The 24,500-nt window shown below is 40.7% G+C and overlaps 1 protein-coding gene across 1 annotated transcript; it reads left to right on the top strand.

Moving 5' to 3' along the window:
• The first annotated feature begins 775 nt into the window (after positions 1-775).
• On the top strand, positions 776-24,500 carry PSMB7 (proteasome 20S subunit beta 7). Its single transcript, XM_061352588.1, has 8 exons — positions 776-915; positions 1,037-1,130; positions 1,495-1,592; positions 2,145-2,285; positions 2,418-2,533; positions 9,827-9,885; positions 23,244-23,395; positions 24,264-24,500. The coding sequence occupies exons 1-8, from the start codon at positions 854-856 to the stop codon at positions 24,373-24,375; spliced, it is 834 nt and encodes a 277-aa protein (XP_061208572.1). The 5' UTR covers positions 776-853; the 3' UTR covers positions 24,376-24,500.

Below are 24,500 nucleotides of genomic sequence, written 5' to 3'. Positions count from 1 at the left end.
AGATTAGATATGTGATAGGCTTTGAAAAAATCACAGCACATGTCTGCCTTGCTTTAAAATGCATCCTTTCTTGAGCTGTTGCAACAAGCTCTTTTCTTGAGCAATACATTAGGGCATTCTTTTTAACAGGTCAGTGAGCTGGAGGAAGAGCTAAAACAGAGGTCAGATGTATTTTATCCAGAAAATACTGGATTAATTTCATTGACTTCCTTGATGTACAACAGGACTTGTCTAATTTTGAAAAGGGCATTTATCTTTTCTTTCACCATATTACCATTACATTAACAGCACAGAAATTTTAGGCAGGTTCCCATTTTCTCACGCTATTATAGGCTCTTTGCAAGATAGAAACTTAAAAGTTTGGGAGTTTTCACCCTTTATCTTCCCTTCATTTTCTTTTAAAGCTTCACAGCTTTTTGCCGAACCTATCAGACAAGCCCCACATCCCAGCGACACAGCATTTCTTCTACTTTAAGTACGTTAGAACGAAGTCAAATGAAGGAGTAAGGATGAGCATCCCGCCCGCTCCTGTCCATCCCTGCTCCCACCAGCCCGGTCCCCAGGGACCACCGGCACCTCCTCGACCACCCCGCGACCCGCAAGGGTCGACAATGCCCTAACACGGCCCCTCCCCGGTAACCGGAGCGGTGCCCGGTGCCTGACCCTGTGCCGGTAACCGCGGCCAGGCCCGTGCCGATAACCCATTACCGGCTCCGCCACCCCGCAGCCCACAGGCGGGAGCGGCCCAGGCCCCGCCTCCGCCCCAGGCCCGGCCTCCGCCCCAGGCCCCGCCTCGCTGCGGTTGACCCGGAAGCGCTCGGCGGGCTCCGCCCGTCTCTGAGGGAGCGAGAAGATGGCGGCGGTGTCGGTGCTGCAGGCGCCGAGTGGCGGCTTCAGCTTCGATAACTGCGCTCGGTGAGGCGAAAGCCGGGGCTGGGCAGGGCTACCGGGGTTGGGTTGGGGCGGCAGCGGGGCCTGGGGTCCGCGGCCGTGGGGGAAGCCCTCCGTCTGGCCTCACTTCTCGCCTGTGTTGCAGGAACTCGCTCCTGGAGGCCGAGCTCTCCCAGAAGGGGCAGCGGCTCCCCGCCGCCCGCAAGACCGGCACCACAATCGCCGGCGTCGTCTACAAGGTGAGGCGGGCACCTGGCGCGTTCCTCCGGTGTTTCGCAGCGGGGAGGAGGCCGGGCCAGGCCGCGGGCCGTTCCTCCGCTCCTGGGTCGAGTTGTGCGCGGCTGCCCCTCCTTGTGGGGCCGCGGAGAGGCCGCTCGGTCCCTCGGTGGGAAGCGGCCGCCCGGTGCGGCGCGGCCCGGCCCGGCCTGGCTGGTGGTGGAGGTTCCGCGCTGCTGAGTCATGCGCGGTCTGTACAGACCCGGCTCCTGTGCCTCATCCCCCTCACCCTGGGCTGCTCCACACCTTGCAGCTGGGCTGGCTCTCGGTGCCAGAAAGTTCCCCTTTGGAGTTTTGGGCTTTAGGAATAACCCTCACTTTCTGTAGGATGGCATAGTCCTGGGAGCAGATACAAGAGCAACGGAAGGAATGGTTGTTGCTGACAAGAACTGTTCAAAAATACACTTCATTTCCCCTAATATCTAGTAAGTATTAAAGTGTCTTGTTGTGTAATGGCATTGGAAATAATACTGGGGATTTTTAGCCATGTTCTTTGCAAACCGCAATATTAGGGTGTACTTTAAAATCATAGAATAGTTAGGGTTGAAAAGGACCTTAAGATCACTCAGTCCCAACCCCTCTGCCGTGGGCAGGGACACCTCACACTAAACCATCTCACCCAAGGCTTTGTCGAACCTGGGCTTGAGCACTGCCAGGGCAGGAGGATTCATAGCTCCCTTAGGCAGCCCATTCCAGTGTCTCACTGCCCTCACAGTAAATAACTTCTTCTTTGTACCTAACCTAAAATCCTGTTTAAGTTTGAACCCATATTGATGTGATAATTTATTAGGAAGGGTTGTAGATTTTTAGTATTTCATTTGCACATAACCAGGCTATCTTGTGTCCTGAAAATACTGACTGTATGAAAACTTTGATTTCGTTACCTTCATGGTTAAATTTCTATTTGTTGGATAAAGTATGGAGTTGTTTCCCCTGCCCTCCCCACCTTTTCTCAATTTGCTCATCATTCATTTCAGCTGTTGTGGAGCGGGCACAGCTGCAGATACTGATATGACGACACAGCTGATTTCTTCCAATCTGGAGCTGCATTCACTATCGACTGGACGACTTCCAAGGGTTGCCACAGCTAACCGAATGCTGAAGCAAATGCTTTTCAGGTAACCACATGGGTTTCTTTTTTCTTTATTAACAATGCTGTTAAAGTGTGGTTTGCTGTTCCTTGTGTAATCATGTTAAGGAACTGCGGCTTCATTGTGGACTTCTGATTCACATATAAACGTTGCTCCCAGGTATCAAGGCTACATTGGTGCGGCCCTGGTTCTAGGTGGAGTAGATGTCACAGGCCCTCACCTGTACAGCATATATCCCCATGGATCAACTGACAAATTGCCTTATGTTACCATGGGTAAGTGATACTTCCTCTGTATTGTACCACAAGTACCTGGTAAAAAGAGTGAACAAATTATTATTTAAAGATTTATGTAAGGTTTTACTTAAATTCCATTGTTTACTGGGAGCTCTACAGACCTCAAACATAAAAGCCTTACCTTCATTTGTAAGGCAGGTGCACTGCTCTTTCTCTTCTAGCATTTTAAAAACTTGGGGTGTTATACCATTTAAGCTGCCAAAAACCTGCTATTAGGAAAATTGCTGTTTGCATTCCCTAGCATACCTTTAAGTAAGAAAATTGTGGGATTCCCAAAAAGTTGCTGTAAAAAGATATATCCTTAGAAACTTGATATGCAGATAGCCCAAACTCACAGCTCACATGAAGTCTCACTTGAGGAATTACAGTGTACTTGAAGTTTTTTCTGTAGTTTTACTGGGGAGAATAGGGGGGAGAATGTGATTTGCTTTTCCTTTTGAGAGTATTTTCTCCTTTGTTGTATTTCTTGTTAAGAAGTAGCTGTATTTTACTCCAGAAGGTTTTTCATTGTAATGAAGCAACACCTGGTGTGCTTCGTACTCAATAATTGGTCTAACTACTGTATGGAGCTTCTCAATAAAGAGGTTTAATTTTGTCTACTGCTGGGGTCAACTTAGCATTAGTAATCCACCATCAGGTAATGGAGTGTTATTACTCCAGTTCTGCTGCCTATGTAACATTTTCTGTAGGAGCAGTGATTTGAGCTCTAGTAGATGCAGTTCTGTGTATGTCTTCTTCAGTTTTGAGTTAGAGATTGTGGTAATATTGAAAGCTGAAGCCACAGATGTTTGCATGCTTTTTGGGCATTTACGTACTACCCTGTCGAGTCTAATCACAAAAGCAGTGCCCAGAATATATTGTAAAATACATACTTGCTAAGTACATTCTTCTTTGGTGTGTTCTCAACTATAAACAAGAATATAGGATAGCATGGAAATAATAAGTACTTTGTGGTAGCAGAATGCAAATTCTAAGCAGCTTTTCTGGAGTAGCTTGTCTCTCACTTAAAAAGTGGAAACAGTGCTCCATTACTTCCCAGTTCTACAGAGGAGATGAATGGCTACAGGTGTTGCAGTAGCAATAATTTCTAATTGTGAAGTGGCTTTTGGGTGCGTCCATTTACCTGTGATCTTGCTGAATAGCCCAGTTAGGCCTCTTAGGAGTACATTCAGGAAGACAGTAATACAGAATGAGAAAATCTTCAATCATCTCTAATCCTGATTTGTGAATTTAACTTGTCTTTGGCTGTGTTCTCTAAATAAAATTGTTTCTTTAGTTACCTTAATTGTTGAGGGATGCTTGGACATTGCCTGTGATAAGAATGCACTATAATAAGCTTTGCAATTTGCAGGACAGCCTGAAAGAAGAGGCACACACATCTTGAAAAATTACAGAATTTGCCCAGTCTTTGGCAAAAGGAGTCTTTTCAACAGAAGCGTTGAACCTATCAACTTGATTGGTTCTAAGTTTTCTGTGATTTATAGGGAATGATTTGGGAATAAAAAATAGTTAGAGAAAACTAGTGCTTTCTGAGCTACTAATACTCTTGTGCCAATAATGTGTGGTGTTTAAGGTTAATGCCCTATTCAGGCTATCGTGTATCTGAAAAAAGTAAAACTCCAAACATGGCCTGGGTTGCAGTTGGGGTTGCTCTCTGATCACTTGAGAAGATACCATTTCAGCCTTGAGTTTCAGTTTGAAGACTTGGATGATTTTGAAAGAGAGCTTGGTTTTAGGAATGCTATGGAAGTGTAATGTAGAGTCCAGATAAATACATGTGAAAAGCAAATTGCCACTTTTATTTTGTCTCCGTCATGGGAAAATAGAACTTTATTTTTTTGTGTTGCTCATGGTTGGCATCTTTAGATAAAACACATATCCTTGGAAATGTTAAAGGCTTTTTTTTGGATCTTTGCGCTATTGAAACAGTGCTGCTGTTTAAACTGAATCATCTGGTTTAACTCTGTCATGAGAACTGTGATGAAATCATACAAATCCTGCAGAGGTGGTTCTGGACCAATAGATGGTGCCAGTGCCTCGGGAATTGGGAAGTAAGTTACTCGGCAAATAAAATCCAAGGAATAGTCATGTGATGTCATTGTTTAGCCTTTGATACATAAAAAAAGTAAATGCCTGATTTTATAACTGCCTTATACCCAATGTTGTAGTAAAGTAAAAGTATAACTGACTTTATGCTGATAGCTGTTGGTAGGTGATTGATTGACTGACTAAAGTTGCAGTCTCCATTATGTATATGGTTACGTATGTGCCTGTGTTTTAAAAGCTTTAAAATGTGGTGTTTCCGAAAATCCTGGCTACTCCTCTTTCCCTCCACAAAAATAACATAGGAGCAAAATAAGTACAAACAAGTAGGAAGTCGGAATATCAATGGATTATGTTCATTGTAGCTTAAACTTTGATTTGCTGTCAGCTGTACCAGGTCTGTATCTGGTGATTACATGTCACTTTTGGCTGTGCTGTCAAACAAAGCCCTTCTCAGTGTAAATGTTCTTTACCTTTCTACACCTAGTAACTTGACACTTTTCCCACTGACTAGTGTATATTTTAGTGGAAAGAGTAGCTTGTGCATGTAAATGAGCCATAGAACTAAGAAAGCAGAGAAAGTATCAAAGGTCAAATCAGAGATAATAGTTGAAATTATATTTTGTTCTTATTAAGATTAATCTATTGTTAATTTTTTGAAGTTTTCTAAGAGCAGTTTATTAAATTATTTTTTGGCTAGTTAATTTTTGGAAATTCGGTATCAAATAGGAAAGATGGTTGTGGTGTTGGCTTTTTGTTTGTTTTTAATGTGCTGGAGCGTGTTTGTGGATGGACGGAGTGGTGTCCTCTCTTGAAAGGGAGATTTAAAAGATACTCAGTGCTTACTCAGGAGTGAAAACATCAAATTAAACTGTTTATGCTGACAAAGGACAAAATTGGATTTCAGCAAACGATGCAAGATTGTCTCATTGCTTGGCTTGTCTAGGAAAGCTTCTGGCCAAGACTTATAATGAAATGCATGCATAAAATTAAAGCACTTGAAGTCTGTAGTTCAGCTTTTGGAAACAGTAAGTATGTTCCAGCAGTCTCTAGTGGCTAAAGCTGGTCCCCTGGTACCAGTGTTGCTTCATATTCATAAATCAGCTCTTCATGCGTTGGCAATGTCGTCCTGCAGAGCAAGCACTACCACTGCTGAGACACAGCCCTCTCAGCCAGGAACCAGGGTGAAAAATGACCCCAATCGATGGGGCTGTGGAGATCACTGAATTTTTACCTAGAATGAACAGCAAATTGAATAACAATGAGTGCGTGTGAATAAATGCCCTGTCAGGAAGCCCTGACAGTGATGGATTAGGAAGTGCTAAATGTTGCTCTCTGAAGGCTCTGTACGTCCTCCAGTGTGGCAGGCTGAGGTAGCAAACAGGTCCTTGGGTGATGAAAATGGACTGTGCTTAGCAATAAGAAGTTGTCTTCAGTGGACGTTCTGCTAAAAAGATCCACTTCATCTGTTTTAGAAAAGCTACTGCAGTTGCAAAACACAATGGAAATTACTGTTGGTTGGGTTTTTTTTGCTATGTATCAATAATTATCTTTTGCTTTAAATCAATACTGAAGTGGCACAACTGCTCAAGGAGAGAGATGGGATTTTAAAAATGAGTTTATTATAGTTGAGACCAGAAAAATTTTAGTAACTTGCTTGTGAAAACTTATGAAATGACCAATGTTTCTTAAAGGAGAAAAAGAAGTCTCTTGGTCTTATAACTTACCTGGTTCATGCTGATTATCAGGCTGAAAAGCTTGCCTCAGAACACAGCTTTGCATCTTGGTTTCTGTAGCTTGTTATAATTTGTTTGGCAATCAATATTTTTTTTCTGTGTAGAGGCTTTTTGAGTATTTTTTTCTAAAGCTCACAGAAAATACATGGAAAAATGATTCTTTGGAATTGTTACAGCGTTTTTTTTCTTGATGACTGTGTTTCCAAGGCTGTTGAAGTGTAACCATAGTGGTTTTAGAAATCTAGCTGAAAGGGTTCCCCCCATGTTGTATAATACAAATACATGACGACCAATTATATTTGGCTTAATTATCTCTATTGATTGGAGGTTGAACTATTGCATCTTAGCAATGTTGAATCCTAGCTGGTAGTGACTTAAACCAGTTCTTGCGTATGAGGTGGGAACATCGATCTCTAATTAATGGACGGTGTTTTGCAGTGTTTGGATATCTTTCTCCAGACATTATGTTTGGGAATTGTTAAGCTTGTTTCTACATAAAGGCAAAGCATGCTTGTTAAAAATGAGTTATTGGTGGGCACTGAATACATGGACAAGAGAACAGCTGTTTTCCCCACATACAAACAAGTTCTCAATAGACCCTTAATATCTAAGTTTTCTGTGCTTTTATAGGTACTGCAATAAGAAAACCATACTTGCAATGTTTACTTAAGTTCACAGCTTTTTATTGCTAGTTCTCCTGTTACAATGCATAGCTTTCACAAGTCAGTTGAACTACTTGGAACATTGTGGGGTTGTTTGGATCGTATGTGGAATTTGACAAGTAGAGGGAAGTTGGTGTAACTGGATAGTGAAGTTTGCAATTCATGAGCAACTGTCCACTGCTGGTTTCCTGCATCTTTGTGGATGGTCAAGTGAGGGGGTTGCAGCCCCACCAGCAGTGCAAATAGGGGCATAAAGGGATTTTATTAATTAACATGCTACAAGTGAATGCATATCACTAATGTTTTTCAAATCAGTTCCTATTTGTGTTGGCAAACAGCAGATTTGTTTTGATGGAGAAACTCTGAAGCATACATCTATTTGCGTTTGTAAAACATGCTGTTTACATCTGGTGCTAGTAAGAATAAAGAATTTTCATTGTACTATTTAAGATTACAAAAATGTGTTCTTTCAGAGAATGCTCAGCTGTGCTGTGAGACTTTTACTAAGGTACTTAGTAAGAGTACTCATAAAGCTTATGTTTAGGATTTACAAACAGTAGAGAAAAAACCCAGACAAGTTTATTTGGCTTTTCCAGCTTTATTTCCTGTTCTGTTAGACCCTCTGTGGGATCTTGGTTTGCAGATGTAAATGTCTAACATGAAGGTTCAATGAAATTAAGACTTTCAACAGCTCTTAGAAAACTTACATTATGGGACTGTTGGCATATATGCATTTCAAATTAATACTAGATTTGGCATTTGTCTTGTTAATATAGTGAGATAAATAATTAGAAGTATAATTATTTGTGTATAAAGAATTTCATGTAATGTAGCATAAGGTGTGTCGTGTCCCCCCCCCCCCCCCTTCTTCCTTCTTTGTAAGTCTGCTGAGTTAGGGCCCTAGGTTCTTTTGGGCACTTCTTTTAAAAAGGAACTGGAGGGATGAACCCAGTTTGAGCCATGAATGGGATTATTGCAATATTTGTTAGTGATGATTTTTATTTGTCAGTAGAAGCTGTAAGGAATTAAGACCATATATTCTTGGCTCAGTAGCTAATGTAATAACTTGTCAGATGCTACATTTTATACTTTAATTCCTGCAAATTTTTTTAGTCTTCATACTAATTATTTCAAAGAACCCTTATCTAAGGGTGATTGTTTCCTAGTTTTGAGGCTTCCCATTCTGCTTATGGTAGGCCTTCATTTAAGTGTAGCAGGAATGTGGTCTTAGTTTGAGCCCATATCTCCTTTTTTTTTCTCATTAGAAATCTTTTATGTCATCCCACAAGAAGCATTATTTTATGGTTAAAATCCTGTATTTGTTTTGGAGCACGCCTTCTTGCGACCTTGTTTGAAGGATCAGTAAAATTCCTTTGATTTGTGGTTTGTTCTGTGATATCAGCTGTTTGTATCAGCAGTTCATTTCTGCTATTAGTTGCTTAAAAATCTTCTTTATTCCCAGTTTCAGCATTTAAAAAATAATGGAGTTGTGTATTGCTCCAAGGTGCAAATGAATAGTCATTGCCTGTAATACAAGTACACACTTAGAGTGTCCTACTGCTTTTAGATGTGATGTATTTGGTACTGTAAAGGTAATGATCCTCAACCACAGCAATATTCTGTAACAGGAGTATCTGTCATATTCGTTGGGATTACCATGTTCATTGATTTGTGTCTGTAAATCTGCTGTTTCTACCCTTTAAATTTGATCTATAATTGGACCTCCTTAAATGGTTCAGATAAGGTAGTCTGTATTTTCTCAACAGTGTCACTGTCAGCTTCTCCTTTTTCATTATACATTCAGCAGACTTGATAAAATCAGCAGGACACCTCATTTGAAACTGTTTAATCGCTGCCTTTTTCTTTCACTAAACCATTGAGGTGGTCAAGTGATATACACAAATCATTTTAAATAGAAGATATGGCTTTCTCTGTGACCCAGCTAAACAGATAGCAGTATGCAAAACAAGTTAAAAAGTAATAAATGCCAAAAAATCTTCTAATTGGAGTAAAAAATTGCAGGTAACTTTATTCACTCCCCAAAAGTAGTGCTCTCTGAAATATGGTTAGGTCCACAGACAGACAAAATACCTTCCTAAAGACTCACTCTTTCTGAACAAAGCAAGCTTATAGTTTCAGATAGTATCATACTGCTTTTTGTATTAATTTACAGAAAGCACATTTATAGCACCTGCATTTGCAGTGCTTTGGGTAGAGATGGCTTCTGTTCTATTACTACACTTGCACTGCATCCTTTAAGAGAAGTAATGTTAAACTCGTGTTCTCATGTCTGTCATTTTGTCTGTTCGGCTGTTGCTGTTCAGTGTAAAAATAATGGCATAAAGTAAATGCATAATAAACTGTTTAAAAGAAGGTAAAGGGAATAACCTCATGGCAGCAGCCACTACCCTATTACCACTGGTGGTTTACTCATCCCCATGTGTAAAGGTGACTGTGCCAGGGCAGCTCGTTAAAGCAATCTATTCATTCTGAGTGTCTTTAGTATTAAGTGACATACCCTCTAATGTGGCCAGGCACAAAAGTGGGGCAGGAGAAATGGAGGAGTAGGAATTACAAACGGTAGCATTTGGTTAACTCTTTTTCTACCTCATTTTTCTATTTTAGTCTTCAAAATAGCAAAAAGATACTGTCAAGATGGACATAGGTCTGTGTGCCCTAGCTATGAATTTAGGATTAAATTAGGTTCTGGACTTAGTGGCTAGTAAGGTAGACTTCAGTGTGGTTTGTAATGCTGATGTTTATCTCTTTCTTAAGAAAAGACTGTATTGAAATACACTGGCTAAAGTACTGTCCTAATTCTGTTGCCACAGGTTCTGGGTCGCTGGCAGCTATGGCGGTGTTTGAAGATAAATACAAACCAGACATGGAGGTAAGAATTTTTCTTTTAAAACCTCAGTTTTCTTCTCTCAACAATCCTCATGATCATAAGAGGCTTGAAGCTTTAAATAAAGTTAAATCTGCTCTGGTTTCCCTGCACTTAAAATGTACTAATGTCAGCTTACTGCAAAGCTGTAAAAAATGATGGGTAAAATGAAGTTTAAAGGAACACAGCTGCTTGTGTGTTTGTGTATGGAAATGCTTGTGTGATTTGAATGTAGGTGAAAGCTTTAAAACCATACCATTTGCTGATTAGAGTTGACCAGGAATTTAACAGCACTTGCATAGTCAATATTGCTGTCTTGCCATCAGTAGTCAGACCCCCTCCTCTTTGAATTTTAAGAAGAGAACACAGGATTGTAAAATCAACAAGAAACGCTCAAGCAGTATACGAAACTAGTTAGATTTCTGCTTGATTGGGTATGTTCAGAACTAGTCAATGTACTTCCATTATTATCTACTTAAAAGCTGATTATCAGAAGATTTACAAGGTCGTGGCTTGTTTGTGTTTTGCTGATAATCTTGATTAAAAATTGAAAAAGTGTTTGGTTGCTCATTACAGAGAATCATTCAGGGAGCTAAAAGCTGGAGTGCCGTGATTGAGATCAGAATAAGCTCTTCAATTATGTGTGTATGCAGCACATTAGTATCTATAGTATTTCCTTACACTTGGTTATGTTCAGTGCCTGTTAACTAAAGAGTGAAAAATCCAGTTATCTGCAGACAGACTATTGATGAAAACAATTAAAGGGCTTTCTGTAACTGTGTTTTGTAAAATGCCTCAGTAATGTCAAGCCCTTTTTTAAACCACATTAAGCTCTTTAGACTTTCTGAGAATACTTACCATTCCAGTTGATTAATATTTACATGGTAAAGAAAAAAATGAATTCAACAGGACTGAAAATTGAACCTATTAAAAATTACTTTTAACACGAAGACTTGCAGTCATTTCAGCCTGAAATACAACAAATCTTGCCGGTACTGAGTTGATTTCTTTCAGAAAAGGTCTTCAGAAGTTCCTCATATTTGTCATGCAATTGCTGTGGGTCATTTCCTTCCCTTCAAATGCGCTATATTTTCTGGTGATGGTTCCATAAGTCCACTGAGTTCCTCTAAAGTTGATCACTTTTTAAAGTTCAGGTGTAACTGATGTCGTGCTCTGTCACATCTCCTGAAGAAATGTGATGTGTAATACCGGTTGATTAAAAAAACCCATCTGGTTTCAAGAAGTTTTCCATCAGTGAAACTGCTTAAGAGTGTGTAATAAGCACTTTTCCAGTTACTGCTGGAACTGGCTCCTTTTCTGTAGGTATGAAATAATTGTGCAAAAATGCAGTAAGATCAGGATTTCTGTGTTGCTGCAGTGGTTTGGGTGGTATCTGAAGACACTGGACTTCAGGGCTCTGGGGTGTTCATAAATGTTATCAGAAATATTGGGAGTATTTTTAATAGGCACTCAGGTTTCCTCTCTCAGTGCATTACACTGCATGACTGATGAAGAGCCACTAGATAGAGGTATTTCCCTCTCCCCTCATGCCTCTCTTAAGAATGACAGTTTCTTTTTCCAGCCCCTTGTGTGACCGTGTGCTTGGCATGTGTGCTATTCATACTGAAAACATGAACTACAAATCCTTGGAATCAACAGCTCCAGTGTAATAGTCTGCTCTCAAAGCTATAAATGTCAGGGCTGTGCTACGAAACTAAAAATTTCATCGTATTCTCAGCTAGTTTTCAAACTTGTATTTTAAGACATTCTTTGTGTAAGAGCAACCAGAAAAAGGCACCAAAAATTGGTAAATCTCCAACTTTTTCTATTTGAAAGGTCATCCTAATTAAATTGTCTTCGTATACAACCATAAATGGCAGCAGATATTCACTGGTATAACAAGCATGTAGAGATAGAGCCTACCAATTTGTTGAAATAGATATTTAGATCTTTGAGGCTTGGGTGCATCTTAACCCTTCCTTTGTTTTTCCCAGATATTCTGTTAATAAGAGAATATTGTTAATAGTAAATTATTAATTTAATCATAACTAAACAAGCAAAGATCCAGGTGATATCCTCAACTGCCCTCTTAAATGCTGCTTTGTAATTTGTTATAGCTGTCAGCCTAAAATATTTACCTTTTAAGTCAGATGTGGTTTGTTTTTTTTCTAGTAAAGGAACAAAATAACAAATGATATTTCTCTTGAAATTAAACCAAATCTGAGGTATGCTATGGATATTTTACATAATATTGCTATGAAATGGCAATGGTGGTAAACTTAAAATTCCTGGAGATTAATTTAGTAAAATGGGTAGAGGATTAATATTTTTCTGTCAAGATCAATGCTGCTTTCTCTTGCACTAATTGTCAGAATATCTTGCTAGGGCTACTGGAGGGTAGTGGTGTGCTTCAAGACCATCACATCACAGAAAAATGATTCAAAGGCAAACTGTCCTGCACCCTCTGGTATCAACTTGCAAATTAGCATCTGGAATGTAATTAAACAAGCTTAATGAAAGTAGCAGCTGAATACTACTGGAAAAGACAATCAGCTTTTTTGCCTCTGATATATATTCTGTACTATTGAAGCTGATCACCAAACGCATTGTGTGAGCACAGTTAAAAAAAATTAGCATTTATTTGAAGAATAGGGGCTGTTTTTCATTCTGTTATGCTTTTGGCATGCACTGGTGTCCCATGAGAGCCATGCCACAGCAGATAGTGCACAATATTTATAAATCCATGACAGGCAATAATAGCAACTTGAAAAATTCTTTTGCTAGAATTTCAAGTTGAGAGCTGCCAAAAGCGGCGAGGATCAAATCTGCAGTGGCAGCTGCTGTGCCCTACAGTTAGAATCGTAGACTTTGAAGATGCTCAACTCGAAAAAAAAATAAAACCTAAAAAAATAAAGAAATAAAAAAAAGAAGACTGCAGGCTTAGCCAATTTCTGCAGGTTTCTAGAGCCCTGGCTCTCTGCCTTTTGAAGATGAGTTGCTGAAGCTTCTACCACTGCCTGAGGCGTGCTAACACCAGCAGGATGTGGTTTTTTTCCATAGACTTAGTGTGTCTTCAGATTTAAGTAGCACATGCTTTATCAATGCCAACTGTGATGGTCCTTTCCCTGGTTGCAATGCTGGGAGATGATCTTTACCCAACATCCTTCAGAGGAACTGCTAAGATAGATGGTGACGTACACAAGTGCCACTTCTGCAGTCTGATTTATGGAGGCCTGTTTCATTGTGAAGCAAGTGCTGGCCTCTAGAGGAACCATTATAGATTGTTGAAGATGTGAACACTTTCAGCCCTGAAGGCCTGTAGATGCTTCAGAAATGTAATGCCAAGCACCTAAGTACTGTGGAACAATATTAATCTGTCATATGGGCAGCTATAGATCTACTTTAAAAAACATAAATGGAAGAACAGCACATCTAATAGAGTGTTCTGAGCTTAGATCTTTCGTTGCAGCCAATTTTTCTTTCAATAGCATTTTGATAGAGTAGCCACATGGTTCTTAAACCTTAGAGTCAGATTTTGCAAATGCATTAATGCCTTCTGGTGTTAAACAGTAGTGAAGAAATACTTTGAGGTGGTGGGGATGGAAACCAGCATGATCTGGGGAAAAAGTCTACAGTGTTAAATGCTGGAGTTCTGGGTTCATCTGTACTGTGGGTGGTGAATTCTTAGGTAGATTGGGGTTATTATGTATTTTATTGTGGTATTTGACTTAAGTTGTTTGGAAAGTAGAAGCGTTTTGTCCGTAGAAGAATTACTTGATGTACAGCAAGGCTATGTTGGAGCTTTCTGACAAGAGCTTTCTGCTTAGGCAAGGAAACAGGCTGCTTGTAACTTCATTTCTGTATTTCATCAGAACAGCCAGGTTTAATAAAAAGAGGAGTCAAACTGAAGAGAATCAGTAGAAGCCACAGAAAGTGGAATTGTTGCAGGGAGAATGGAGTAAATCTTTATGTGATGAGTTCAGGGGCATGGAAAAGGGAAGCAGGCAAGTATGCAAGTATTTAATAATTCTTTCTAGGTAGATCACCCGAAAAAAGTGAGATTATATTTACAGTCCTTTCTTATTTAGTTTTTTAAGTGTGGCAGGAAATCTCATGGTACTGAAAATGGAAATATTCCGGAGGGGTAAGAACAGATTAAAAGGGGGCTGTTCTGACTATATCCCACTTGGAGCATAGGCACAAACTGTGCTGTCTGAAAAGTGGCATCTTGTTCTGCTGCCAGTGATGGTCACTCCTTCAGCTGCTGGCCAGGTTTGCTTTAGTGATGGTTCTGCAGTGTGATTACTTTAGTTAACTCATCTGGTTCTGCCAAGCATGGGTTAAGGAGCAATCCTATGAGCAATTCAGCTGGCAGGTTTGGGTAATCCTCTGCAAAAGGAGAGATGATGAGCAGGCAGGAGGAGTTGGAGCCTTTTCCAGTAATAGTTGTAGGTGTTCTCACAAAGAAATTATACAAAGTAAGCACTGAAGCTGCAAAATTTGTAGACTAGGGCTCTTTGGGTCCACAGTGTTGTTTTGTCACTGGTTTTTGAGGTATTTTTGAGTTTTCCCATATCCCCAGTGAGGCAAAATGTTCTCCTGATGCAGCTTTCACTGCGTACCTCTCAGTTCAGTAAAATAATGCATCAGGCATAGTGCAAAATATTATGAAAACATATCACTTTCTTCCATTTTCCAGCAGCTGCCATAGAGATCATTCAAATCTTTCCATGCTCCTCTTTCCTACTGTCCCTCAATATGGTGGTATTATTTTTGTTTGTTAACTACAGACAATAATAGTGAGCTATTTTGGGAAACTGTCAAAACTCTCTAATCTTCAACAATAGTTGTCTCATCAGTCTTATTTAGCCTGCATCTGTGTGATTCGAGGCGCAAGAGCAATGACAAGCTGCATATGAATTCTGTATTCATTAGTGATGGTGATCAAAATGCCTGTGTCCCTGCCATAGGGCTCAGGTGTGGAAGTCTGCAGGCTAATCCCACCAGCTGACATTTGGAGGTTTAATGACTCCATGGGAAGGTGACCACTTGCTGGGAGGTTTGTCGGCTGAACTCGGGCAGCAGACAATAGAGATCAAGCCAGACTATCAGAGTTAAGCTGGAGAGCCTGCCTGAGATACTTGAACCCCTGTTGGTGTCAAACACAGAGATTAAGTAAATGGGGAGGGAAAAAAATCTGACTCGGCGAACAAAAATAAGTACTTAGTATTTATGTGCTCTGTGTATCTGTTTATTTCATTACCCAGTGACAGGAACTGAGACTGTTAGTGGCATATCTTCAGTGCCCTTTTTGACAGCGCTTGTGGCGACAGAGATCTTGTGCTTTCCTTATGTACCTGTGTTACCATCTTCTTCAGAGAGATGAGCTTCCACGGGTACATACTGGGTGTTAGTGCATAGAGTCATGCAGAAAATAAAGGCTTACTGTGCTATTTCTTATTTTTAGATTAAAATTATTCTATGATAAGCTGGTTTCTGTTTGCCACGTTGGACAGTTAATACTGTGCTCATCTGCTTTCACAGGATTGTGCCTTGGATTGATTTCCTTTGCAGAACTAGCATGAGACAGGAAATACGGGCTGATTCAAAACGCGCTAGCTAGCTGTGCTCTGGAGTGGGTAGGATTACTGGAGAAGTGTTCTGAGGTGTGCTTTCTGAATATATCACACGCAGGCTCTGTGCAGAAATCAGGTGGGAAACCGCCGACAGGATCAGTCTGAGGTACCTGTGATGCCCTGTAGCACTTTCTTCTAGTTTTCTGCTTACAGACTGCATCGAGGGAAATAAATTTTACCCGAGTTTAAATTGGGCCTTGCTGCATGACAAAGAGCAACAATTTCTTCACCTTTATGAAAGTAACACTTAAACTTTGTATGTAATAATGTAGACAAGCCCTGCAGAAGCAGGGCTCCATGTTAAGAGATCATTTCACTGCACAGGGTAGATGTAGGACAGGTAATTATTTTTGATGCATTTCTCAGGAGCAGGTGTTGCAGTGTAAATTGTTTCAGTTTGTGCATCTCCCCGAACTGCAGAACACGGGCAAAACACACTGGAAAATATTTCACATGGCACAGAGCCCGAGTGCTGCTCCTGCGGCAAGGGCTGTGCAGGCAGGGGAAGGCTTGTCTGAGCAGGGAAGAGGGAATGGGAGCCAGGGCCGGAGGGGGGGGCAGCTCCCTTCAGCCACTGAGCTGCATGGAGCAATTTGGGGTATTGGGAAGGAAAAACTATCCCAAGACTTCTCCCAGGTGGTGACCTTCATTCCCTTCCATCCTTTTTTCAGAGGGACAGGCTGATGAACAGATCTGCTTTATTTGAAGGACATGTGTTATGGCTGGATATTATTTTTTTTGATATGCAGTAGTAATATATAGCAGTTGTCATATTTTGTGTGGTTTACATACTGGCTTCTTCCTGGCAGCTGAGGCTCAGTGTGTCACTGCATGGGAACGTAGCTGTATAGAAAACTGAGGGTGTTGTGCTGTCTGTGGGAGAACTTCCAGCCTGGCAGAATTTACAGCTCTGTTGCTGTTGAGCAGCATCTTTTATTTTGGGACTTAGTTCCCTAAAAATCCATGAACTTCACGCAGACAGAAGCAGCAATGGATGGAGTGAGTTTTCCTTCTTAGTTCAGAGCATGGGAATAATAGTGAAAGAAATCCTGTAGTTGTGAAAGGAGCTTGTCATTTAATTCTGTACCACTGGAAATACATACTGTAGTCATCTTTGTGTAAGGAATGGCACGTAGGAACTGATGCTGTGGAATAGTAGTTCCGAATCGTAAGTTTCTTGCCTTGGCAGGTAATTTGGCATAAATTGTTAATGTAAATCCAGGTTAGCGGGGAAGACATTATTTTACTAAAAAAGATAAACTGCTGATTAATTCAGTATAGAACTCAATTACAAATTGAAAGTGTCTCTGCGGGACGCCAGTACCCTAAAGACAGCAGATGTTGAATTGATACTCCAGCATATTTCACACTGGTATGAAATATTAACATGGTTTATTATACTTGTGTGGTGTAGGGTATCAGAAAGGGGGAGGTGATGATGAGTCTGGGTGCAGGCGTCTGCCATCGGAACATGCAAGAGCTGTAATCGCCAAGAACAATAATTAGGAACTAAGGTGCATTTTATTTGGGAAGTTCTTAATAGAAAGCAGTTAGAAAAATAAACATTGACTTGCATATTGTTCACAGCAAGGCTGACGTGAGGTGCACTGAAGAATTACCTCATCTGTGATCTGTGGATCAATGGAAAGATGTTTGTGTAAGAACTCAATTGCTGAGTTTCAAGACTGCTGCTCAGTGCTGTGCTCACATTTCCTCTTACGTCGTTTCCTGCCCATGCCACGTTTTTAGCTCAAGATTGTTACTTCCTAATTTTTCTGTATTTTGTCTGTAAAGCAGGCAGCACATTAACCCCGATGTGTTCATAATCCAGGGATTTAAGCAAGTTGGAGTTTTCCCTTTTCATGTGCTGTGGTGGTGCCATAGACTGCATGTAAGAATGCCCAGTGAGAAACAGAGGAATGCAGCAGCCCAAGGAAATACAGGAATGAAACTGGCTGGGCTTTTTGTTTTTCCTTTTAAATGCAAGTCCAGCTCTGAAACCCAAGTTAGAATTGAGACAAATGTATTTGAAGTCACTGCTCCGAGCAGAAGTTCCACAGCACAGGATGTGTCCTGGAGCGAAAATTCTCATCATGTTTAATAGCCTTTGAGGCCTTGACACTGTTTGTTGTGCAAATACTGAGTCATGCATTTGCCTTCCTGCAAGTGAATTCAGGTAATAATTCAGAACTTGGAGCATTTCACTTTCTTCTTAAATAAGGCTGTGGAAGCAGAACTGGTAAATAACATGGTGTGTGTTACCTTGATTTAAACCAGCCTGGCTAGTTAACACGCAAAGGAAGAGTCACTGTTTCACTGCCCTCTCCCCTTTCTGCTTTAGAAACTAATACACTTCTGGTTTTTTAGCCTTTCACATCTGTTCAGTAAAAATAAACTTGCTGCTGGTCTTCCAGATTCTGATGTTCTTAACCCCTTTGCCAGTAGTTGCTTTAATTCTTCCTACCTGCAGCTTCTACTTTGTAAATGTTTCTTTGTGCTGTGTTCCTTTGGCATGTCAGTTTAATCTGGTTTTCTGTGACTGGGAATCCTGATCTTACGTTACCTCTTTTAAGAGCCTGTTTTGCCTTGTCTGGACTGTAACGTCTCAGCATTCCACCTCGAACTTGGTAACGTCTTAGAGCACAAACAGAAAAAGATAGTGGAAGGAAGGTAGGTGAGGGTCATATTAGAAGGCCTGCCTGCTCTTGGGTTTCATTCACCTGCTCAGAGAGGAGAGAGAAGCAAACTACTTTGTCTAATAAAAACCCTAAATTTGAAGTGAGGTTGTTCATCCGTGTATGGGGTCCTGCTTGAAATGCAGATTTTTTTTGTTTTGGTGAAGACTTGTTAAATCTGAGCAGTTTAAGTTACAGGTGCCAGCCCCTTTCCAGCCTCAGAAGGGAGCCAAACCAAATTCATTCTCACTAATGGAGTCTTTCAACCTCCCCTTACAAGAAAAACACAAAGTACTTTGCTTCTCAGTTTTGTTCTCTCTTTGGACTTAGCCAGCAGATTTTAGCATTGCTTCCAGTTACATATTGATCTCTACCGCAGCTTCTCCCTGCAGGCAGACTTGCACATCCTCTCACATGGTGTACTTGGCTGATTACTCTTCCGAAATCTAATTATGCTTCTGTAGGTGCTTATGTCCTTCAAGAGGTATTGCTTTCCCAGCCCCAAATTCCCACCACTCCTTTATAGATCTATTTTTTATTATCATTGTCCTTCCTGAGGCTTCTGATTCTTTTCCTCCCCTCCCCACCTGCGTCTTGTCAATTCTCACTTAAAAGTAGGATCAACTTTTTACATCCTAGGAACGCATTTCATTCTCTTGTAAAAACCAGTGTGGTATTTGGTTTGGTTTAATTCTTACAAATATTGTTAGACACCATTGTATCCCTCCTATGCAAATATTCATTGTGCACTGTGCTGCAAATTCTTGGCAAGACTTGCTCTTGGAGCACTGCACTATGTATGCCATCTGTGACAGCCTCCTGGTGACCTGCAGAAGGTGCTCATTTCACTTGGGTAAGAACTTAAAGAAATTATCCTTTCTAGTTTTTAAACAGGAGATGGCTTTTCCAGATTTAACTTGTTTGCAAAGTTACCAAATGCTGGGAAAAGAATACTCTCAAAATCATTCCAGCTGTTCTTTTATTGTTGGAGGGATAAGGATAAACTTGTTTAAAATCTGCTCATAAAGGCAGTATTGATGTGATGTAGAAATAGCCACATCTTCTGCAGGAAAGTGTCTCTTTTTTCCTTTGGTAGCATTTGAAATCTAGAAATCGCTTAAGTGAGAAGAGAAACTTGGTTCAAGTCATATACAAGAATAATGTGTAAAAGTTCCTCATTGGTGCTGTTTGGGACTTGCAGCATAGCAGCTGCAGAGAGGTAATCTATCAGTTCTTGAGTGTCCACAAAATGCAACTCTCCAGATAACAGGTTTAAAGTAAAGATTTAATACTGGCTCTATCTACTATGATGTTGCAGTGACAGTTTAAAACTCATTCTCTAAATCTCAGCAGACTTTATAGCTAGCAGTGGGCCCATATAAAGCTTAATGGCATTACAACACATAAATCATCTTTTAAAGATGCTACCAGTAGCACCAATATTAAATGCAGACAATTGTCTGTGTTATAAATAATTTATCAAACACCGTTTCAGATTAGCCTTCCATGCTGAGTTATTTATTTTAGCCTTTACTGTACTATTCCTAAGACACATTTTGGAAGATCCATTACTGGTCACTTTAATGAACTTGAGGGTCTGCTTTTTCCCCCCTCCAGCACTCTGGTACATCTGCGGTGACCATTACACGGCTGAGCTGGACCTCTTTGTGCCTTTTACAGGTGCTGCCCATTTGTCATGTAGTGGTAAATGGAGTTGCACATTGGAGTCCTGGGACACATTGTGTGATGTGGTGATGGAGACAAACAGATAGCTCTATAAAGTGCTGCTTGTCACGACCGACTTGTGTTACAGTACATCACTCTCATGGTAATCTCATTTAAGAAGCAGTGTGGACCCAAGAGAATGATATTCCCAGTTAGCTTGGTCTTTGCAACCATAAAGTAGGAAGTGCTCCTTTTATATACTCTGAACTTTTAGGGTTTTTTAAGATTAATTATTACAGTGACTCATTCGTGCCCCTATGTCAGCACTTTTCATGCTAACCCCCTGTTTTCTGACTGTAAAACAGCAGTCCTTGCTTGTGGCCGTTCTGGTCACCTTCCTAAATCACAAAAGGAGAAGTAAAGAGCACCAAAGCAGCGTTTTCTAATATGAAAATTATTCCAGGTTCATGAACTAGGCTGCACTCTATCAGCTGGCAGAGCAGAGATCACATTTTACTGTCTTGGTGCAGTGGATGCCTTAGCGCGGTCACTGAGCTCTGCTGCCTGTGCTAGGTATTTTTAGAACTGTTTTAATAGCAGGAGGTTGATCAAGTGCACTTTAGAAAGTAAATAATATTCAAATTTTATTTAAATAAAGTTTTACTTTTTTGTCTAAAAATGAGTAAATTAAAGGGGAGAATGGAACAAACTCCCACCAATCTGCTGTAGTTTTTGTAAGCTGTGGTGCTTTTCATATACTAACATTTGTATTATTGCTTAAAATGATTTTGGTTGCCATCACGTTTTTAAATCAGATCGATGTGTATGTTTGTTTTATTTTACTGTATTTACTTTCTCTATAGTACCCTTAGCATGCAACCAGTTAGTGAAAGCAGTTTTCTATCAGCTGAATGAAGAAATACTTAGCAGAGTTTTATTGCCAAAAACCAGTGAAGAAAGGCACAGAATTAGTTTTACAGCATGGCTGTTTTGTTCCAGTCAGCTTGGTAGAAAGTGCAGTTCAATTTATGGTTTTTTAAAGAGTAATGCTAATAAAACTGGAGTTAAATAAGGACTTATGCAGTTTCTATACTTTACTGGAAATAAAGGCCTCCTCCTGGTCAATACTGTAATTAAGCTGTTATAGGAATACTGTTATTAGGCAGTGCTCTTGCAGAGGGCCATCGGGGAATGCAGGGTATGCACGGGGAGCAGACGTGGTTGTAGCTGAGCTAATTTTGGGCTCCTCTTCAGCCGCACTTGTACACTGGGGCTTGTGCAGCTGCTGTTGGAATCGGAGGGTTTAGGATTGGGCTGTGGAGCTGATCATCATTGTTGGCATGTGGCAGGATACTGGCAGTGACACGGAGGCCTTCAAAATGAAGCAGGCATTAGAAAAGCTGCATTTATCATCATTTGCCTGTTTGTTCCTCTTTTCACCAGGTCTGGTGGCAGGAGATTATTCAAAGGTGTGAAATAAATATCAGCAAAGCAGTGAGGACTGATCATGGTAACGTAGTTGTGTTTGGCTGGCTGAGCAGCACCTGCTAGAAATGACTTGATAAAATAGGAGTCCAGATTGGTGTGGTTTAGTCTTTATTGGAACAGGCATGTGCTAGTTGTTTTCAAGTAAGCTCCTTATACACCTTTGAAAAAAGGGTCTTGTGTTCAGGTATGTACTATAGTGGCTATTGAAAAGATTCAAGTGTGTGGCTATGGACACAATCTGTTTTCCCTACATTCAGTGCCATGGGAAGAGGCCTCAAGGCCCCTGCTGAATGATGGAGCTTGGGCAAATGGTAAGTGGTAGGGACAGGCATGTGTTGGTACTGACGGGGCCCATACAAGGTGTTTACAGGATTTAAAACATCTGGAACTTTGTTTTGCAGCATTTCTTCATAAGTAAGTGTAAACCTAAGGCATTACTGATTATGTCTAATAGAGCTGGATCTGGATTGGTGTAAGTAAGCTGCCTTTGAAATAAGTAAGCCCTGGCTGGGAGCTGTAGAGGGAGCCAGTGCAGCTGCCAACCCTCTTGTTCTTGAAGGCTCTCAGGCAGATCAGAACTTGTATTTATTTCTGCCACCTTCACATCAATACCAGTCATGCTGCTGATTGGGGAGGGGTGAGGATGATTACGGACAGGTTGCAGTATTTTAGTGGAGAGTGGCTGATGAATATGAAATGTGTCCTGGTAAAAGACGGTCAACTGATGGTTACTGGTGTTTCACAGACAGTGTGGGGCTCTGGTTCAGGCTATATACATAGTGTATTTCTCAGGGTTACACGCCACGTGCATATTTCAGCAGCTGCATGTTTGCCCTCTCAAAAGAAAGTAGCCTTCCAGTATCTGAAAGGGGGCTATAGGGATGCTGGGGAGGGACTCTTGGAACTGGGTGATCTTTCCAACCCTATTCTATGATTCTATGATACACAAAACCTGTAAGAAATCAGAGCTCTGCAGGGTTAGTGTGTGGTTTCATAAGCAATAGAGAGCTTTAGTTCCTGTTCTGGTTTTCTGTTCTACTTTTGTTGCAAATACTTGGTACAGGGAGTAGGGTTAGAAATATATAAAAATAGATGATATAAAAATCTAATTTTAGCATTATTAATAATACATTTTATATTTAACTAAATCATATATATATTTATCTATTAAGATATATAAACACTGTGCATTAAATGAACTGTATTAAATATGTATTCTGCTTCAGTTATCTATGGAATTCCTGAAGTGTGCAGCAGCACAGAAACTAGCACATTTTCCATTTTCTCACTTAATGGAAAGACTTTAATTACAGATTGCAGCATTTTGACAGCAGTACCAGGCAGTACCAGTGTTTTCAGCAGGTTTAAGTTCTCTGCACTTGTGTTCAGGACCAGAACTGAACATTTGAGCCAGGTCGAGCTCAGTACAGAGCATGGCTGCTTTGTGACAGTTACTGTTAAGCTAAGCTAAGCTACATCAGCATTGAAATGATTTTGGTCCTGCAGAGCATTCTCTACCCAGGGAAGCCTTGTAACTAAAGTATCATGAACCTTTAATGTGTATACAGCTGTTGCACAGAGGCCAGTGCAGGGAACTTGACCCTTACACAAAACCCTGGCACATAAAAATCATAAAATCTATTTATTTCTCTGTTCATTAATGCAAACAAAATCTGAACTTTGCTTTCCTGGCTGTCTCTTTAAGTTTGATCCATCCTGGATAGGATAAAAGGTACTCCCTGTGGGTAACGCACTGTTCAGCACTGCTGTTGATGCTGTGGTGATTAAAAAGGTGCTGGTATCTCCTGTATTGTTCCGAGAGCTCACAGCTTCCCCGGTCACATGGACAAACACCCCTGTGAAATGCCAGCATTTGTGACAGCTTTTCTAACTTTTCTAGGAAGAGGAAGCCAAACAGCTTGTGAGAGATGCCATTGCAGCCGGCATATACAATGACCTGGGCTCTGGCAGCAACATCGATATCTGTGTTATAAGCAAGAGCAAGCTGGATTTCCTCCGTCCGTACGATGTGGCCAACAGGAAAGGGGACAGGTTGGTATTCCCAAGGCTGTCCATTATCTGTGTTCTTCCCAGCATCTGTAATACTTTAATTCTGTCAGAGTAATCCCTAGGTAAGTGTATGAATTTCAACTCCATTGCCTAATAGGGGAAATCACAGCCCCCAAGGCTGCTAGAGGGTTTTGCAATATGTACTTTTATGTTATGTGCAACAAGTTGTGCAACTTCTCAATCTACTGCCAAAACAGGAAAGTTTAAAGAAACTGTTTTTTTCCTGCTTTTAAGGCAGAGTTATGCTGTTCCAGGTAAAGAGCTTTTCAGATTCCTGCTCAACTCTTAATTGTGACACTTAATTCTGAGCAGACATCTATGAGGGAGAAGTTTTGTTACACATTTTAAGTGAGATTTTGTATTATACTCTACATGGGTGTAAAGGGCAACACCGCATCTGGACAGATGCGATTAAGATGCCAGAAGCATGGCCTGATTACAGGCAGTCTGTGTGAAATGTAGCTAATTTTTAGCACAGAAACCCAAAGCTCAGATATTGGTATAATTACTCAAGAGTTGCAAAAAAGAAATATAGAATTATATATCATATAAATTGCTAAAACGCCTTCTTAGTGCGAGTGCTCTAATGAAATCCCACTGACTCCTAGAAAGTAAATGACTAAGTACCTGGAAAGGGCTGTTTTGTTTTAAAGGTGATGTTTCCTAAAGAATGCTGATTTCTCTGAAACGTTCTCTGTTACTGCAGTCAGTTTAGATGTTGCACTAAGCACAGTTCCTTCACTTACTTTATACAGAAACTTCTGGAGAAATCTGGGTAGTTCTGAAATTGTAAATGAGATTTTTCCTGTGCATCATCTTTAAGCTGAACTGTCCCCTCTGTCTTTAACAGGTACGGGAGGTACAAGTGTGAGAAAGGAACTACTGCTGTTCTCACAGAAAATGTAGCACTCCTGGAAATTGAGGTGTTGGATGAGACCGTACAAACCATGGACACCTCCTGAGCTACCCACCAGCCCTTCTGTTTCCTTCTGTGTCCCAGGCAAGCAGCACCAGTTAGTTTAGCAGCCTTCCAGCATCCAGTGAAGCACGTGGCTGATACAGAATAAAGAGGGTTCTGAATATTCTC

Source organism: Neopsephotus bourkii, unplaced genomic scaffold, assembly GCF_033783945.1.
Source record: "Neopsephotus bourkii isolate Nb327-2 ecotype Australia unplaced genomic scaffold, CSIRO-AGI_Nbou_v1 NB_659, whole genome shotgun sequence".
Taxonomy (NCBI): Eukaryota; Metazoa; Chordata; class Aves; order Psittaciformes; family Psittacidae; genus Neopsephotus; species Neopsephotus bourkii.
This window is presented reverse-complemented; position numbering and strand designations above follow the sequence as displayed.

Bases quoted from the DNA above. Each gene is read 5' to 3' on its own strand.
- PSMB7 (XM_061352588.1), top strand. From the start codon at position 854: ATGGCGGCGGTGTCGGTGCTGCAGGCGCCGAGTGGCGGCTTCAGCTTC. The intron at 1,131-1,494 runs GTGAGGCGGGCA...CACTTTCTGTAG, and splicing joins TCGCCGGCGTCGTCTACAAG to GATGGCATAGTCCTGGGAGC. The intron at 9,886-23,243 runs GTAAGAATTTTT...TAACTTTTCTAG, and splicing joins AATACAAACCAGACATGGAG to GAAGAGGAAGCCAAACAGCT.